At 43.3% G+C, this 17648-nt stretch overlaps 1 protein-coding gene across 8 annotated transcripts in view; it reads right to left on the reverse strand.

Annotated features, from left to right (window-relative positions):
* Nucleotides 1-17648, reverse strand: part of trappc13 (trafficking protein particle complex subunit 13) — an 87711-nt gene that overhangs the window by 30893 nt on the left and 39170 nt on the right. For all 8 annotated transcript variants that reach the window (XM_041190236.1, XM_041190227.1, XM_041190219.1 and 5 more), the window contains 2 exons: nt 13972-14044; nt 3809-3853 (listed from right to left, as the gene is read on the reverse strand). In XM_041190236.1, the coding sequence (XP_041046170.1) occupies nt 3809-3853; nt 13972-14044 (118 nt within the window). The remainder of the gene's footprint in view (nt 1-3808; nt 3854-13971; nt 14045-17648) is intronic.

Here is a 17648-nt window from a genome sequence, read left to right on the forward strand (position 1 = left end):
ATCCCTTGATACCATTACCTCACAAAAAGCTATGTGTCAAAAATGCTAATTGACTCAGCATCCAAAGATTTTTAAAGGCACAAATAATACAATTTCACTATTCTGTATGAAAAGGTGCTTTGTGATTTCATTCCTAAATGGCTGAGTTCTAATCTTAAGAGTTTTCCTCTTGCTCAGGATTTCCTCATGAGGGGAATTCCAATTCACTAGAGAAAAAGACCAACATTCTATTAGCTGTTTAGATTATTTTATAAACTTGTGCACTAACTTATGGTGGTGTTTGTACCTGGCCACTTAAATCCCTTTGCTCTTCTACGGCTTCTAGCATCTCATCATTAAGAACAGATTTTGCTTTGTCTTTTGCAGATCCACAGTGGATGACCTCACATTTGTCAATCTTAACTATCCTGATGGGGTGAAATATCACATGCTGCTCCAGCAGAAGAAGAAAAACTTAAATTGAAAAGCCATTGCTACACATCTGATGTTCATTTCCAAATGGCATTGACAGAGGCTGGGAGCAGTGACCTGCCCATTCTTGACCCTTGGGATTTATGGGGACTTCATGTGTTTCAAGAAAATTATAATGAAATGATAAAACTGCATATTCCTGTCCCAATAAAATATATTAATTACCTAAACTTAAGTATACAGTGCACAACTTCAAAATTTGCAGATGACACAAAAGTTGAAAGTATTGTGAACTGCAAGGATAATGATAGACTTCAAAAGGACATAAGCAGGTTGGTGGAATGGGCGAACATGTGACAGATATGTGTGAAGTGATACATTTTGGTAGGAAGAATGAGGAGAAGCAACACAAATTGAACTATACAATTCAATAGGGGGTGCAAGAACAGAGAAAGCTGGGGGGGGTATGTGTGCACAAATCTTTGAAGATGACAAGGCAGGTTGAGAACGCGTTTAAAAAGATATCCAGGGTCCTGTGATTTATAAAGAGATGGAGTGCAGAAACAACAAAGTTATCAAGAGACTTTATAAAATACTGGTTTAGCCTCAACTGGAGCCGTGTCCCCAGTTCTGGATAGCACACTTTAAGAATGAAGTGAAGGCTTTGGAGAGGGCACAGAAAATATTTACAAGAATGGTTTCAGGGATGAGGGACTTTAGTAACAAGACTTGATTGATGAAGCTGGGGCTGTTCTCCTTAGAGAAGAGAAGCTCAAGAGGAAATTTGATAGATGCCTTCAAAATCATGCTGGGTCTGGACAGAGGGGATACAGATAAACTGTTCCCATTGGTAGAGGAGTCAAGAACCAGAAAGGGCATATTTAAGGCGAATGGCAAAAGAATCAACAACAACATAATTTTTTTTTTTAAATGTAGCAAGTAGTTAGGATTTGGATTTCCCTGCCCGAGGGGGTAGTAGAGGCAGGTTCAATTGTGGCTTTCAAAACAAAATTGGATAAATACCTGAAGAGAAAAAATTGCAGGGCTACTACAGAGAAAGGGCAGCAGGAGTGGGACTAGTTGAATCACTCCTGCAGAGAGCCAGAATGGGTTTGATGGACCTAATGGCTCCTTCTCTGCTGTAACCATTCCATTATGCTATATACATAACTGTATAAGTAACATATATAGTTCATAGAAATGTAAATTACGTTCACTTACATGAACTGCAGTGGTTCAAGGCGGCGGCTCACCACCAACATATCAAGGGCAATTAGGGATGGGCAATAAATGCTGGCCTAACCAGTGACACCCACATTCCATGAACGAATGTAAGAAGAGTTGAAAGGATAAGAGACAATTTAGTCAATTGTCCATATCTGCAAACTGTAGTTCTTGCCAAATCCTAGTTTGGACACCTAGCAATCTGGTTCCACACCACATGGTCTTGCTGTGCAGTTTGCATAAATATTCACATTAAGTTTATGTGCACCTTCCATGCCATGCCTTCAGTACACTATTTTTGCTGTGAGCCATTTTCTAATGGCAGTTTCAATGAAGAGCTTCAACTATATTACTGCCCTCTTGGAATATGCCTTAAAATGTTTTATCTGTTACTTTGATGTTATTCATTAAAACTGTAGTTTTGGCATTAGACTCAATACTACTGAAATGCTTGCTTATATCTCTGGTTCATTACAACTTGCACTGTTGTCACATACAGTCAATGAGCATGGCAAGAAATTCACCCAACCTAATGACCGTTTTATCCTTCCACACGAGTACATTGTTTTAATCTCTAACAGTTTGATCTCAAAAGCTGTTGCAATGTTGAATCAGAGTAGCAGAACTTAAACTTTAGTTTCAAATTCAAAAACTACATCTTTACAGGTTGTTTTACCTAATTATATCATATTTGACTGGCAACCCGATGTCAGGGTTGTTGTACTGAGGTACAGGACCAGGGGTTTGGGAACATTGAAAAGGGTGTTGAGCATTGCTGAAAAGAGGCATGCTATCAGAGCTTTTTGTCTTTCACTCAAGATAGCTATGCAAGATAAAGCAACAGTAAAGGGAACAACAATTTGTACTGCATGAGAAGAGTGTGCTGATTGGTTAGCAAGTGGACTCTTGGACTCTGATTGGTAGAAGTGTTGCCATGGAGAATGCAGCAGAGAACAGTTAACTGCCAAGCTTTTGTTTTAAAATTCAAACCAGGCAGGTCGGCTCTGATTAGTCAAGGCAAGGAACCAATGGAATGGCTGTCCCCAACAAAAAGTTGTTCTGGCTTGGAAGGACCAAGAGTGGATGCAAGGCCTGGAACTACTGGAGATCAAGGAGGTGGTGGTGGCGGAAGTAGTATTTGGGAAGATGTAAATATTTTGAAGACTTCAAAGATGGTTCCAGGTCATGATCAAGAACACGCTCAAGGATGTCTTCAGGATCACATTGGCAGTGGGGAGCAGGAATTAAAGTACAGGTGTTTTGGGTAAGGAGGGGAGTATGGGAAGTATAGGTGCTGAGACAGAGCAGTAAACGTGATCAGGATTTAGGAGTGGGAGTGGTGAAAGGAAGATGCCGCAGGACGAAGTGTTGGGCGAGAGATATAAAACAAGGGTCAGTTGGGTAGCATGTCAAAAACAGTACTGTCTGTCTCTAAGAAGTGAGAGGACATGGGTGCAAGTACAATAATAAACAGGCAAGCTTCAATCAAAGAGGTGTGACAGGAATTAAGTGTTATAGTTATACTTGCAAGATGTGCCCTATTCAAACTACATTTCATGATGAATTCAAAAATAAGTTCAATTTGACAAATAGAACCATAGCCAATGCCCTCCCTCAATAGTTTTCACAAATCTCAAATGGTATCTTAGAATGACTGGCATGTAGCCTTTACTGTTAAAGGTAGAGTTTCTCCACCAAAACCAACAGTCATTGCTTTGAGTCCCAAAAGTGCCAGCCATTTAACCTACCTAATGCAGCTATATTGGTATGTCAACTTACTGCAGCAAACAAGTAACAAATATGTTGCAAGAACAGAATTTTGGGCAAGCAAGGATAGATGGATTGTTCACCTCACTGCAAACCCAGCTCTTCAAGTTACAGAAAAATTCAGTGTCTATTGGCTGGACCACCTCATCTAATAATAAAAAAAGCATTTAAAAAAAGACAGGATTGCTTAACAAAAATGCTACAAACAAAGCAAAAAATTGTTCAAAATAAACAGCAAATTTCAGAAGAAAAGAATACACAGCACATTGCAGTGGCTATATGTGTTACTAGCAGCAGTATAATAAATACAGCTCAATATACTTTTAAAACAAACCAAAGGAATGGAATGAACTGAAGTAAATTTGGAACTCCTCGGTACATTATGGCAATTAAATCATATACTTACTTCAGCATTGTAGAACTTGGTCTTTACATCGAGTGGCTTAAGGACCTGTGTGAACAGAGAGTGCAAGCTGAAGACTGTTTTTTCGGGTAGATCATCCATCAGGGCTGTTAAATTTAGATGCTGTCTAAGGAGTAGGGGGTTCTTTTACTGGCAATTCGTTGAACTTCAAATCTGTGTAGAACTGAAGAACTGAAGAGAATGTAGAAGGTACAACAAACTCATCAGATAAAATACAAAGGGTTCACTGCCACAGATGAAAGTCTATTTGTTTTGTAAAATGTTAGAGGTCACGTGGCTTTGAAGCCTTCAAAAACAAAATCCCTTGCCAAAGAGTGTTTTAGGGATTTAGAAGTTTAATACCAAGCACACCAATTTAGCTGTAAGCTTTTCATGTTAAAAGGCCGTACCAATCTGCTAACTTCACAACTGCTTCTGACCAGAAGATGTCAAATACCTTTTGCATTAGGCTAGTGTTTATTATAGGTGTTGTTAAAAGTCTTACGATACATTCTGAACCACGAACCATTGTACAGTACAAACAACAACAGCATTATCCACCAACAGATTAACACAACAAAATCCCCAATCGGTATAGCCTCAGTTGCAGCAATCTGCTATTTGTCTTAGCAACTTATTTGGATACAGAGAGTAAGAAATACAAGCAGTCATGGCTTTACTATGCATTAGTCTGCCAACTTCTATACTGCATAAAGTTTTGCAATTTTCTTTATCTCCAAATCAAAACTATAAAGAAACGATTAGAAAATACCCAACATAGTTTAAAAAGATGTAATTTTAAAAAATAAGGTTCATGGAATTCAAAGCAGTGTGCTCATGTACATTTTAACTGACCACAGTACAGCCAATTGCCCCAATAGAACTTCTGAACTTTTCTGAAAACTGCAATGCCATAAGATCACAAATGCTATATTCTAATTTAGCATTTAAATATGCATTTTTAAATTGCTCTTTAATTTCACTGTACATTTGCATATGGCATTTAAGTCTTCCTTCTTCTTAGGCAGTCCCTCTAGATTGAGGATGGCTTGCTTCCACTCCAGCTCAATGAGTTCTGAGATAGCTGATAAGTCCAATAAGCAATCTGTACACCCTGCCACCATATGTGGGGCAGGTGATACTCCCTCCAATACCTTGAATTAGTCTCTGCATGTTCCCAATACAGTCTCTCGATATGTTCGGTGCCTTCCTCAATGTTGGGCAAGTTGGCTTGGGAGAGATCGTTGCTGCAGAACCTCCTTTCTGGAGGATCTTGCGAAGGTATCGCTGGTGGTACTTCCCAGTGTTTTGAGCTGTCTGCTGTAGGTTGTCCATGTCTCCAAAGCATACGAGAGCAGGGATCATTGCTGCCCAGTGTTCCGTAAACTATACTTATCTCGCTGAAAGCAGAGGTTGGGAATTTCAACTCCCAGCAGACCTGAGCTTTTACACATGCACAGACTGGGAGTGGTCTGCACATGCACAGTTCTGCAATGTTTGCACTTTTTGAACCCAGTGTGCCTTTGCAAAAAGGAAAAGAGTGAAAAAACCTGGGTCATGTGATCAGGAGTGGCATGCCATAAAAGGCAAGTGCCCCAGGCAGGGGGTCCAAAAGAAGAGTCCCAGAGAGGGGACAGGGGCAGGAAAAGGTCCCAGTTCAGTTAAAGAGAGAGAAGCAGAGAAACAGACTCCAAACAGGAAAAGGGCTACCAGGAGCAGACTAAGTGAAGAAGGTAGCCAGAAGGTAGTGATTCAGTGCTGTAGGCTATTAGGGCAAAAGGACCCCTTTGGAATAGTAGTGCTCTGCTCAGCACAGCCAAAGACCTGAAGTTGTGCTTTTGAGTAGGTGCTTGGGTGGATATTCGGGAATCCTGGGGAACAGAATCTCAGGAGACGAGGCTGAAAACTTGTGAGATGGACTGTTTTGATGCCGTCCACGTCTGGTAATTGAAGAAGGCTCAAGGGAAGCCCTGAAGATCCAGGTTGGTGACTCAGGACTGCGGTGCACTGGGGTAAAGGTACCCCTGTGGAGCAGGGGTGTTCTGCTCTGCGTGGCCGAAGAACTGAGGTTGTGCTTGTGAGTTGGTGCTTCAGTGCATACTCAGGAATCCAGGGGAACTGAATCTTGGGAGACAGGACTGAAACACTGCGAGGTGGACCGCTGTTGATGCCATCCAAGTTGGCACGAATTTTGGAGGGAACTCCATAGCAAGACCTTTAAAGGTAGAGATTGGATTCCCTCGAGAGACAGAATTTCAGTGAGATTGGTTGACTTACCGTGTTACTGTCATCTGGGTGGGGTGTTGAGAAAACAGTGGAATCTGTTTTGATCGCATATGGCATTTATTGTGCAGTATGGCGTGTTCGGCCACAGATTGCCTGTTAATTCACATGCACCTATTAACCTTTAATGTTAAAATATAAGATATTGTAAATTGTTTTATCTTTCTGACCTCGTATAGGAAAGTTTTTTTATATTTTGTTCAAAACTCAAGGAATCTTGCAGCTTTATTCACTGAGCAGCTGTCTTGAGCCTTAAACTTTGTCTACTTTAAACAAAACGTTCTTCATCCCTAACCAGATCTTACCAACAACTTGGTGATCTGGCCAAGGATCATAACACTGACAAATCTTGATCTTAGTTCCAGAGTCACAGAGCACCATAAAGTAGTACCACAGGCACAATCTTCACTGTGCAGCAAATTCAAGAAAAGTGCAAGGAACAGCACCAACCGCTGAAATATGGCCTTTTATGACCTCACAAAAGCCTCTGACTTTGTCAGCCACAAAGATTTATGGAGTATTCTCCTCAAAGTTGGCTGGCCTCAGGAATTTGTCACCATCCTTTGCCTACTTCACAATGACATGCAAGTTGTGATCCTCACCAACAGAACCATTAAAGACAGATCAAACAAGGCCGTCATTGCAACAACTCTTTTCTCCATTTTCCTTGTTCCAATGCAGGATCTCACCTCCAGCGAATTACCCAGAGATAATCTATAGAATAGACAGGGAACTCTTCAACCTACGCCACCTTCAATCCAAAACCAAAACCATTCCAGCCTCAATTATAGAGTTTCAGTATGCAGATGAAGCATGTGTGCAGCCGCTTAGAAAATGACCTCCATATCATTGTCAACTCCTTCTCTAAAAATCCCAGAAAACTAAAGTCCTCTTCCAACCAGCTCTCAAAAACACAATAGCTCCCTCTTTTGATTAAGAGCAATGGCGAGATCCTAGAAAATGTGGCGCATTTTCTTATCTTGGGAGCCCCCTCTTGACAAAGGCAAACAGAGGTAATGCAATTCATTACTGCCTTCAATGTGTCAGCTCAGCCTTCAGCCAACTGAGAAAGAGTATTTGAGGTATTTAAGTATTTCTGTAGGGTTAAAAGACAAGGTATTACGATTTAAAAACAAAAAAACTGTGGATGCTGGAAATCCAAAACAAAAACAAAACAGAATTACCTGGAAAAACTCAGCAGGTCTGGCAGCATCGGCGGAGAAGAAAAGAGTTGACGTTTCGAGTCCTCATGACCCTTCGACAGAACTTGAGTTCGAGTCCAAGAAAGAGTTGAAATATAAGCTGGTTTAAGGTGTGTGTGTGGGGGGCGGAGAGAGAGAGTGGGAGGTGGAGTGGGGGTGTGGTTGTAGGGACAATCAAGCAGTGATAGAAGCAGATCATCAAAAAATGTCAACAACAATAATACAAAAGAACACATAGTTGTTAAAGATAAAGTTGGTGATATTATCTAAACGAATGTGCTAATTAAGAATGGATGGTAGGGCACTCAAGGTATAGCTCTAGTGGGGGTGGGGAGAGCATAAAAGATGTAAAAAAAAATAAAATAAATAAATATTTTTTTTCTCTCTTTTTATAATGGAAATAGGTGGGAAAAGGAAAATCTATATAATTTATTCGAAAAGAAAGAGAAAAGGGAGGGGGAAACAGAAAGGGGGTGGGGATGGGGGAGAGAGCTCACGACCTAAAGTTGTTGAATTCAATATTCAGTCCGGATGGCTGTAAAGTGCCTAGTCGGAAGATGAGGTGTTGTTCCTCCAGTTTGCGTTGGGCTTCACTGGAACAATGCAGCAAGCCAAGGACAGACATGTAGGCAAGAGAGCAAAAGAGCAGGGTGGAGTGTTAAAATGGCAAGCGACAGGGAGGTTTGGGTCATTCTTGCGGACAGACCGCAGGTGTTCTGCAAAGCGGTCGCCCAGTTTACGTTTGGTCTCTCCAATGTAGAGGAGACCACATTGGGAGCAACGAATGCAGTAGACTAAGTTGGGGGAAATGCAAGTGAAATGCTGCTTCACTTGAAAGGAGTGTTTAAGTCCTTGGACAGTGAGGAGAGAGGAAGTGAAGGGGCAGGTATTGCATCTTTTGCGTGGGCATGGGGTGGTGCCATTGGAGGGGGTTGAGGAGTAGGGGGTGATGGAGGAGTGGACCAGGGTGTCCCGGAGGGAGCGATCCCTACGGAATGCCGATGGGGGGGTGAAGGGAAGATGTGTTTGGTGGTGGCATCATGCTGGAGTTGGCGGAAATGGCGGAGGATGATCCTTTGAATGCGGAGGCTGTTGGGGTGATAAGTGAGGACAAGGGGGACCCTTTCATGGTTCTGGGAGGGAGAGGAAGGAGTGAGGGCAGATGCGCAGGAGAAGGGGCCAGACACAGTTGAGGGCCCTGTCAACCACCGTGGGTGGAAAACCTCGTTTAAAGGAAGAAGGAAGACATGTCAGAGGAACTGTTTTTGAAAGTGGCATCATCAGAACAGATGCGACGGAGGCGAAGGACTGAGAGAATGGGATGGAGTCCTTACAGGAAGCTGGGTTTGAGGGGCTGTAGTCGAGGTAGCGGTGGAAGTTGATAGGCTTGTAATGAATATTGGTGGACAGTCTATCACCAGAAATTGAGACAGAGTGGTCAAGGAAGGGAAGGGATGTGTCAGAGATGGACCATGTGAAAATGATGGAGGGGTGGAAATTGGAAGCAAAATTAATATTTTTTTTCCAGGTACAGACCAGAGCATGAAGCAGCACCGAAGCAATCATCGATGTACCGGAGAAAGAGTTGTGGGAGGGGGCCAGAGTAGGACTGGAACAAGGAATGTTCCACATACCCCATAAAGAGACAGGCATAGCTGGGGCCCATGCGGGTACCCATAGCCACACCTTTTATTTGGAGGAAGTGAGAGGAGTTTAAGGAGAAATTGTTCAGTGTGAGAACAAGTTCAGCCAGACGGAGGAGAGTAGTGGTGGATGGGGATTGTTCGGGCCTCTGTTCGAGGAAGAAGCGGAGAGCCATCAGACCATCCCAGTGGGGGATGGAGGTGTAGAGGGATTAGACGTCCATGGTGAAGAGGAGGCAGTTGGGGCCAGGGAACTGGAAATTATTGATATGATGTCGGGTGTCAGAGGAATCACAGATAACTCCTCTCACTTCCTCCAAATAAAAGATGTGGCCATGGTCTTCCAGCATCCGCAGTTTTTTGCTTTTATCTTAGTGTTTAATTGACTGCCACTTCTCTTCAAGGAATGCCTATCTTGAAGAAGTATTGCTCTTCTCTCCGACAGGATTTCCGTATCTCTCTTTTGCCTTGTTCACCTTCATTGCTTTTCATTTCTCCCCTGGTGCTGGACAAGGTGTTTACTAAAACCCGCTTTCACAGCCATATTTCCTTTCTCAATGACTGTCTCCGTCTCTGACTTACCCACATGGATTTCAACTGAAGTTCCATCCCTCATGTTTCGAACCCATCCAGGATTACAAGTATCTCCAGGACATACAACGCTCCTCAGACTACTGTTCTCGTCACATTCTTAGGTCCACACTCAGTGCCATGCGCCGCCACATGAACACACTCGACCTCTCCCTCCAGCAGCACCATCGCACCCTATTTCTAAGCTGCGCGTGCCCCCAGTTTCATTTTATTCTTCGTCTCATCCGACGCCTCAACAAGAAACTTTGTCTCTTTCCTTCAGGTGCAAAGGAACGCAAGCTCCAACAAATCATCGACACCAACGCCCATCCAGGACCCCCTTGCCTGTCCCTCTGTCCCCATCCCATCTTCCTATCCCTGCCCCAGCTGTGTATTCACCATACCCCCTGACCTTCTCCTCTCCGATGCTGAGCACTGAACTCTCAGCAAAGGACTTAGTTTCATAGCCTTACAGCCTCATCTCAATAAATTTCGGGCTCAGCACGAAGCTGAACTCTTCTTCCGCCACCTTCGTCTCCTTGGTTAATTCTTTGGGCAGGAGTCCTCTCCCCGTTCAACAGATCCTTTTACCCGCCTCCAATATTCTCCCTCCACCTGGACCCCTCCCTGTGGATTCTTATCATCTCTTGATCTTTTCATTGAGAACTGTCGGCGTGACATTAGTCATCTCAATTTCTCTGCTCCTCTCACCCACTCTAACCTGTCGCTCTCTGAAATTGCTGCACTCCGTTCTCTCAGGTCCAACCCTAACATTGTCATCAAACCTGCTGACTAGGGTGGTGCTGTTGTTGTCTGGCGCACTGACCTCTATCTCGCAGAGGCTGAGCGTCAACTCACAGACACTTCCTCCTACCACCCCCTGGACCATGACCCCACCACTGAACATCAAGCCATTGTTTCTAGGGCTGTTACTGACCTCATCTCCTCTGGAGATCATCCTTCCACAGCTTCCAACCTGATAGTCTCCCAACCTCAGATGGCCCGCTTCTACCTCCTACCCAAAATCCACAAACAGAACTGTCCCGGTAGACCGATCGTGTCAGCCTGTTCCTGCCTCACGGAACTCATTTCTTGCTAACCTGACTCCATTCTCTCTCCCCTTGTCCAGTCCCTTCCCACCTACATCCGTGATTCCTCTGACACCTGACATCATACCAACAATTTCCAGTTCCCTGGCCCCAACCTCCTCCTCTGCACCATGGATGTCCAATCCCTCTACACTCCATCCCCCACTGGGATGGTCTGATGGCTCTCAGCTTCTTCCACCACAACTCTCTTCCGTCTCGCTGAACTTGTTCTCACACTGAACAATTTCTCCGTAAACTCCTCTCACTTCCTCCAAATAAAAGGTGTGGCTATGGGTACCCGCATGGCCCCCAGTTATGCCTGTCTCTTTATGGGGTACGTGGAACATTCCTTGTTCCAGTCCTACTCTGGCCCCCTCCCACAACTCTTTCTCCGGTACATCAATGATTGCTTCAGTGCTGCTTCATGCTCTCGTCTGGACCAGGAAAAATTTATTAATTTTGCTTCCAATTTCCACCCCTCCATCATTTTCACATGGTCCATCTCTGACACCTCCCTTCCCTTTCTGGATCTCTCTGTCTCAATTTCTGGTCATAGGCTTGTGATGAATATTGGTGGACAGTCTATCAACTCCCACAGCTACCTCGACTACAGCTTCTCACACCCCGCTTCCTGTAAGGACTCCATCCCATTCTCTCAGTTCCTTCGCCTCCGTCGCATCTGTTCTGATGAAGCCACTTTCAAAAACAATTCCTCTGACATGTCTTCCTTCTTCCTTAACCGAGGTTTTCCACTCACGGTGGTTGACAGGGCCCTCAACTGTGTCTGGCCCCTTCTCCTGCGCATCTGCCCTCACACCTTCCTCTCCCTCCCAGAACCATGATAGGGTCCACCTTGTCCTCACTTATCACCCCAACAGCCTCCGCATTCAAAGGATCATCCTCCACCATTTCCACCAACTCCAGCATGATGCCACCACCAAACACATCTTCCCTTCACCCCCAACGGCATTCCGCAGGGATCGTTCCCTCCGGGACACCCTGGTCCACTCCTCCATCACCCCCCTACATCTCAACCTCCTCCCACGGCACCTTCTCATGCAACCACAGAAGGTGCAACACCTGCCCCTTTACTTCCCTTCTCTTCACCATCCAAGGGCCCAAACACTCCTTTCAAGTGAAGCAGCATTTCACTTGCTCTTCCCTCAATTTAGTCTATCTGCATTCGTTGCTCCCAATGCGGTTTCCTCTATATTGGAGAGACCAAACGCAAACTGGGTGACCGCTTTGCAGAACACCTTCGGTCTGTCCACAAGCGGGACCCAGACCTCCCTGTCGCTTGCCATTTCAACACTCCACTCTGCTCTCATGCCCACATGTCCGTCCTTGGCCTGCTGCATTGTTCCAGTGTAGCTCAACGCAAACTGCAGGAACTGCACCTCATCTTCTGACTAGGCACTTTACAGCCTTCTGGACTGAATATTGAGTTCAACAATTTTAGATCATGAACTCTCTCCTCCATCCCCATCCCCTTTCCAATCCCACCCCCCCTTTCTTTTCCAATAATTTATATAGATTTTTCTTTTCCCACCTATTTCCATTATTTTTCAATGTGTTTCCATCCATTGTTTAATCGCTAACTTTTAGCCTATTTCGACCACTTCCCTTCACCCCACCCCCACTAGGGCTACGTGTACCTTGCTTGTCCTGCTTTCTACCCTTAATTAGCACATTCCTTAGATAATATCACCATCTTAAACACCTCTTTGTCCTTTTGTCTATGACATCTTTTAGCTATCTCCACCTATCACTGGCCCTCTATCCAGCTCTACCCCCCACCCTTAAACCAGCTTATATTTCACCTCTTTTCAGTCATATGGACTCGAAACGTTAACTGTGCTCCTCTCCGCAGATGCTGCCAGACCTGCTGAGGTTTTTCAGGTATTTTTATTTTTGTTTTGGATTTCTGGCATCGGCAGTTTTTTGCTTTTTTTAACTACAGAAAGGGTCTTGTTGGGGACCATAGCCTTGGGTATATCCAGTGCACTCACCATTTCTTGCTGCCATATGGAATAAATTGAATTGGCTGGAGATTGGCTTCTGTGATGGTGGGGACTTCAAGAGGAGGCAGCGATGGATCATTGACTCTGCACTTCTGGCTGAAGATAGTTGCAGATACTTCAGTGCTGTCTTTTGCGCTCATGTGGTGGGCTCCACCATTGTTGAGGATGGAGATGTTCACAGAGACTCCACCTCCTCTTAATTGTTTAATTGTCAACCACCATGCACCCATTCACATTGGATCTGGCAGGACTGCACAGCATTGTACTGGCTATAGGATCACTTAGTTAACTAAAGTATGTTGCTCCGCTGTTTAGCATGCACATAGTTGTTCTGTAGCTTCACCAGGTTGGCGTCTCATTTTTAAGGTAAATCTGATGCTGCTTCTAGCATGTTTTTGTACCCTCCTCAGTCAACCTAGAATGGTCCCCTTGCCTGATGGTATTGGCAGACCAAGGAGTATGTTAGTCCATGAGATTTGTTATGGTGGAATGCAATTCTGCTGCTGCTAATGGCCAACAATGCCTTACAGATGCCTAGTTTTGAGCCATTACATCTGCTCAGTTTATAAAGCTTAAGGTCATCTGCCCTAATATCCCCTTAAGTGGCTCAGTGTCAAATTTTGTTCAATAACGTTCCTGTGAGGTGCCTCGAGAATGTGAGTTGTTGTCGGAGGACAAAGGAGGCAGGTTCAAACTAGTAAATTCTAACTAAGATTAGTATCAGGATGCTGTGCTTCACTCACAGAGCAAACAATTAGAATGGGCTTCCAGGAAGACTAGTGGAGGTGAAAATCCTGGAGACAATTAAGAAACATGGTGAGAGGAGGGGACAGCAGGTGGTGTAGCATTATTTTGCTTAGATGAATTATGGTTGGCTGAATGATCTTCTATATCTGTAAGCATCTTGTGACCTTGTCAACAACTAATGTCTATGTAAGTATAGTCTAACTGGTTTTAAGTCGAAGCATGTATTTCCAGTTAGGGAGGAAAAGCTTTGTTCATACTTCAATCTTCCTTCAACTTGAACATTCTCGTTTAGTTCAGCCTGGAATTTTAACAGCTCAGATAAACCACCAGGGGCTTCTGAGAGAAAACATTATAATATTTGTTGTTAAAGAATGATTAAATAAATGGAAACTTCAATGCTTTGTGTAATATGTTGAACCACTCAATACTTTGCAAATATGTGCACAAAAATCAGGAGAGTAGACAAAATCTTTAGGTTAAAAATCAGTAGATCTAAACAATCACTAATCAAAAATATAAACATGAAATGTTATCTGAAAAAACGATGAGTAGATCACAACCTTGCCATTTATGTACATTTCAGAGTTCAGCCCTAAATTTTATATGCACTACCTGAAATTTGAAGAACTTTCTAAAGTACATCTTCTCTCCAGCTTGAGTTGTATAGCTGACTGCACAGACTAAGCTGCAAAAGCAAAGACAAGTGGATAAATAAATCAATTAATTGAATGGGTCACCCTATAAATAATAGGTGAAGTATTAAACACATAAACCCAACTGAGTCTTGATTAATATTAAATTCTAAAGGTACCAATCTATGGGGTTACAACAGGAATGCATTTGTTCTACAAATCTAAAAGGTTGTGTCCCTCAGTTTAAACGTACGAATGCCGTATTTAGTCCTGGTCACCATGACACAAAGAAAAACATGCCTACATCGAATAGGGAGGATCGAAGAGTGAGTGCGACTTACAAGAGAGTGCCGGAGCTGAACGCTTCAGGGAGTTAAGCGTGAGAAGGGAAAAGAAGTGTTTGCTTGCTTTTGCTGAAACTTTTTCAGCCTCCAGGAATTGATTCTTGCTGAGCTATAGGAGAAGCAGCTGGTTAATTGGTGAGTATCTGGTTAAGCGATTAAGGTTTATTCTATTCCTAAGGCTCAAAATAGTATATTTTGAGCGAGAGGTGAATGGGAGGGGATAAAAGGCATGATCGAGAGGCCTACTGCAGTGAGGCCAGCAGTGGAGTGACATCACGAACCACAACGTGACGCGAGTGCAGGGAAAGCAGCTGATTGGTGAATAGGATTGGTGAGTATTTCCAGTCTTTAAAATAAAAGTAAGGTCTTTAGTTTGTGTCTCGGTCTCAAGTCTTTTTCTCTCTTTCTTAAAAATAGCTTGTTAAGTATAAGATCGATACTGGTGTGTAAATAAATAATTAAAATAAAGTGTAAAGACCAAGGGGTTCGTCAAATGTGAGCAGCAGGGATACAAGAGTAATTAATTAATAAATTAAATAAAATACAATAGCAATGGCAGGACACGTGATGTGTTGATGCTGCAGCATGTGGGAGCTGCTGGACACCAAGGTGACCCAGAGCCAACACATCTGTAGTAAGTCTTTGCAGCTTGAGGAACTGCAGATCCAAGTTGAGGAGCTAGAGTCCAAGCTGCAAACATTGCGCCACATTAGGGAAGGGGAAACTTACTTGGAGACTTTGCTCCAGGAGGTGTTCACACCCCTCAGATTAGGTGATTCAAAATTGGTCTGTGATCAGGGGCAGGGGGCTGTGGCTGCAGGTGAGGCAGGTATGGGGGCCCAGGGGGTAGCATTCGAGGAGCCTCGGCCCCTGCAACTGTCCAACGGTTATGAGGTTCTTGCAAGCTGTGTGGACGAGAGCAGGGACTGCAGGGAGGATGAGTGAACTGACCATGGCACCTTAGTACAGGAAGCCATTCAAGTGGAGGGAGGAAATAGAAACATAGTAGTAGTACGGGACAGTATAATTAGGGGATAGATACAGTTCTCTGCAGCCATGAGCGTGAGTCCCGAAGACTGCGCTGCCTGCCCGGTGCTGGGTTAAGTGGGGGTATCAGTTGTCGTCGCCCACGTTGGTACCAATGACACTGATAGGACAGTTAGGAGTAAAGGAGTAAAGCAGAACCTCCAAGGTAATAATCTTGGGGTTACTATCTGAGCCACGGGCAAAATGGCATAAGGTGAATAAAGTCAAGGACTCTACTGAGTGGCTCAAAGATTGATGTGGGAGGAATGGATTTCAGTTCATGGGGCACCGGCAACAATACTGGGATAGAAGGAAGCTGTTCCGGTGGGATGGGCTTCACTTGAACCATGCCAGGACCAGTGTCCTGGCGAATCGAATAACTAGGGCTGTAGAGAGGGCTTTAAATTAATTAAGAGGGGGGGTTGGGGTACTGGAAAGGGGATACATAGATTGCAAAGCAAAAGGATATGGCAGCGTTGCAAGGCAGCTATTTAGGTAATGATACTCAGAGGGTGACAGAAAGGGACGGAGTGTACAGACATAAAAAATAAGCAGCAAATATGGTCAAAGTGGGAAAAAAATGGTAAAAAGGCAAAATTAATGGCTCTTTACTTAAATGCACATAGCATTCGGAACGAAATAAATGAATTAGCGGGACAAAGAGGTTAATGGATATGACCTATTAACCACATCTCCATAAGGGCTATAAGGAGATCAAAGCTGGGAACTAAATATTCAGGGCTATGTGACTTTTCGAAAGGACAGGCAAGAAGGAAAGGGTGGTGGGGTAGCTTTGTTAGTACGAGATGGAATAAGTATGATAGCAAAAAGTGATCTTGGATCAGAAGATGTAGCATCCGTATGGGAGGAATTTAGAAATAACAAGGGGGAAGACGACATTGGTGGAGTAGTCTACAGGGCCCCTAACATTAGCTATACTGTAGGACAGAATAAATCAGTAGATAATGAGGGCATGTAGAAAAGGCAGTATATTAATCATGGGTAACTTTAATCTTCATGTAGATTGAGAAAATCAAATTGGCAGAGGTAGCCACTAGCAAGAATTCATAGTGTATTTGCGACAATTTCCTAGAACAATATGTTGTGGATCTAACCAGGAATCAGGCTATTTTGGATCTGGTAATGCGTAATGAGGCAGGTTTAATAAATGATCTCGGAGTAAAAGATCCCCTCAGAAACAGTGACCATAAAATGGTAGAATTTAGCATTCAGTTTGAGGGTGAGAAACTCGGGTCAGAGACAACTGTGCTAAATTTAAGTAAGGGTAATTACAAAGGAATGAGGACAGAGGTGGATGCAGTGGACTGGGAAAGGAGTTTAGCAGAAAAAACAGTTGATGAACAATGGCAGGCATTTAAGAAAATAGTTAATGACTCACAACAAAGTTACATCCCAGTGAGGAGGGAGGATTCTAGGAAGGGGATAAACTAACCATGGTTAACCAAGGAAATTTAAGGATAGTGCCAAATGGAAAGAAAAAGCATACAATGTGGCAAAGGTTAGTGGTAAGCCAGAGGATTGGGAAAGTTTTAAAAACCAACAAAAGATGGCCAAAAAAATAATAAAAAAGGGAGAAAATAAACTTTGGGGGGTAAACTAGCAAGTAATATGAAAACAAACAGTAAGAGCTTCTTTAAATATGTAAAAAGGAAGCGAGAGGTTGAAGTGAACATAGGCCCCTTAGAGAATGAAGCTGGGGAAATAATAATGGGAAACCCAGAAATGGCAGAGGAGTTGAATAAATACTTTGCATCAGTCTTCAAGGTAGAAGACACTAATTGCATTTCAAAAGTACTAAATAATCAAGGGGCATGGGGGGGTGGGGGGAGGAAATGCATACAATAACTATCACTAGAGAAAAGTATGAGATAAACTAATGGGGCTAAAGGCTGATAAGTCCCCTGGACCTGATGGGTTGCATCCTAGGATATTAAAGGAAGTAGCTACACAAATTGTGGATGCACTGGTAGTAATCTTCCAAGAATCCTTAGATTCTGGAAAAGTCCCAGAGGATTGGAAAACCCTTAGTAACCAAAGGTAACTATAAGCTAGTTAGCTTAACATCCGTCACTGGGAAAATGTTAGAATCTATTATAAAGGATGTAATAGCAGAGCATTTAGAAATATAAATATAATCAAGCAGAGTCAGCATAACTTCATGAAAGGGGAAATCATGCCTAACAAATTTATTATAATTCTTTGAGGCAGTAACAAGCAAGATAGATGAAGGGGACCAGTAGATGTAGTATTTTTGGGTTTCCAAAAG

This window comes from Carcharodon carcharias, chromosome 1 (genome assembly GCF_017639515.1).
Source record: "Carcharodon carcharias isolate sCarCar2 chromosome 1, sCarCar2.pri, whole genome shotgun sequence".
NCBI classification, from domain to species: Eukaryota; Metazoa; Chordata; class Chondrichthyes; order Lamniformes; family Lamnidae; genus Carcharodon; species Carcharodon carcharias.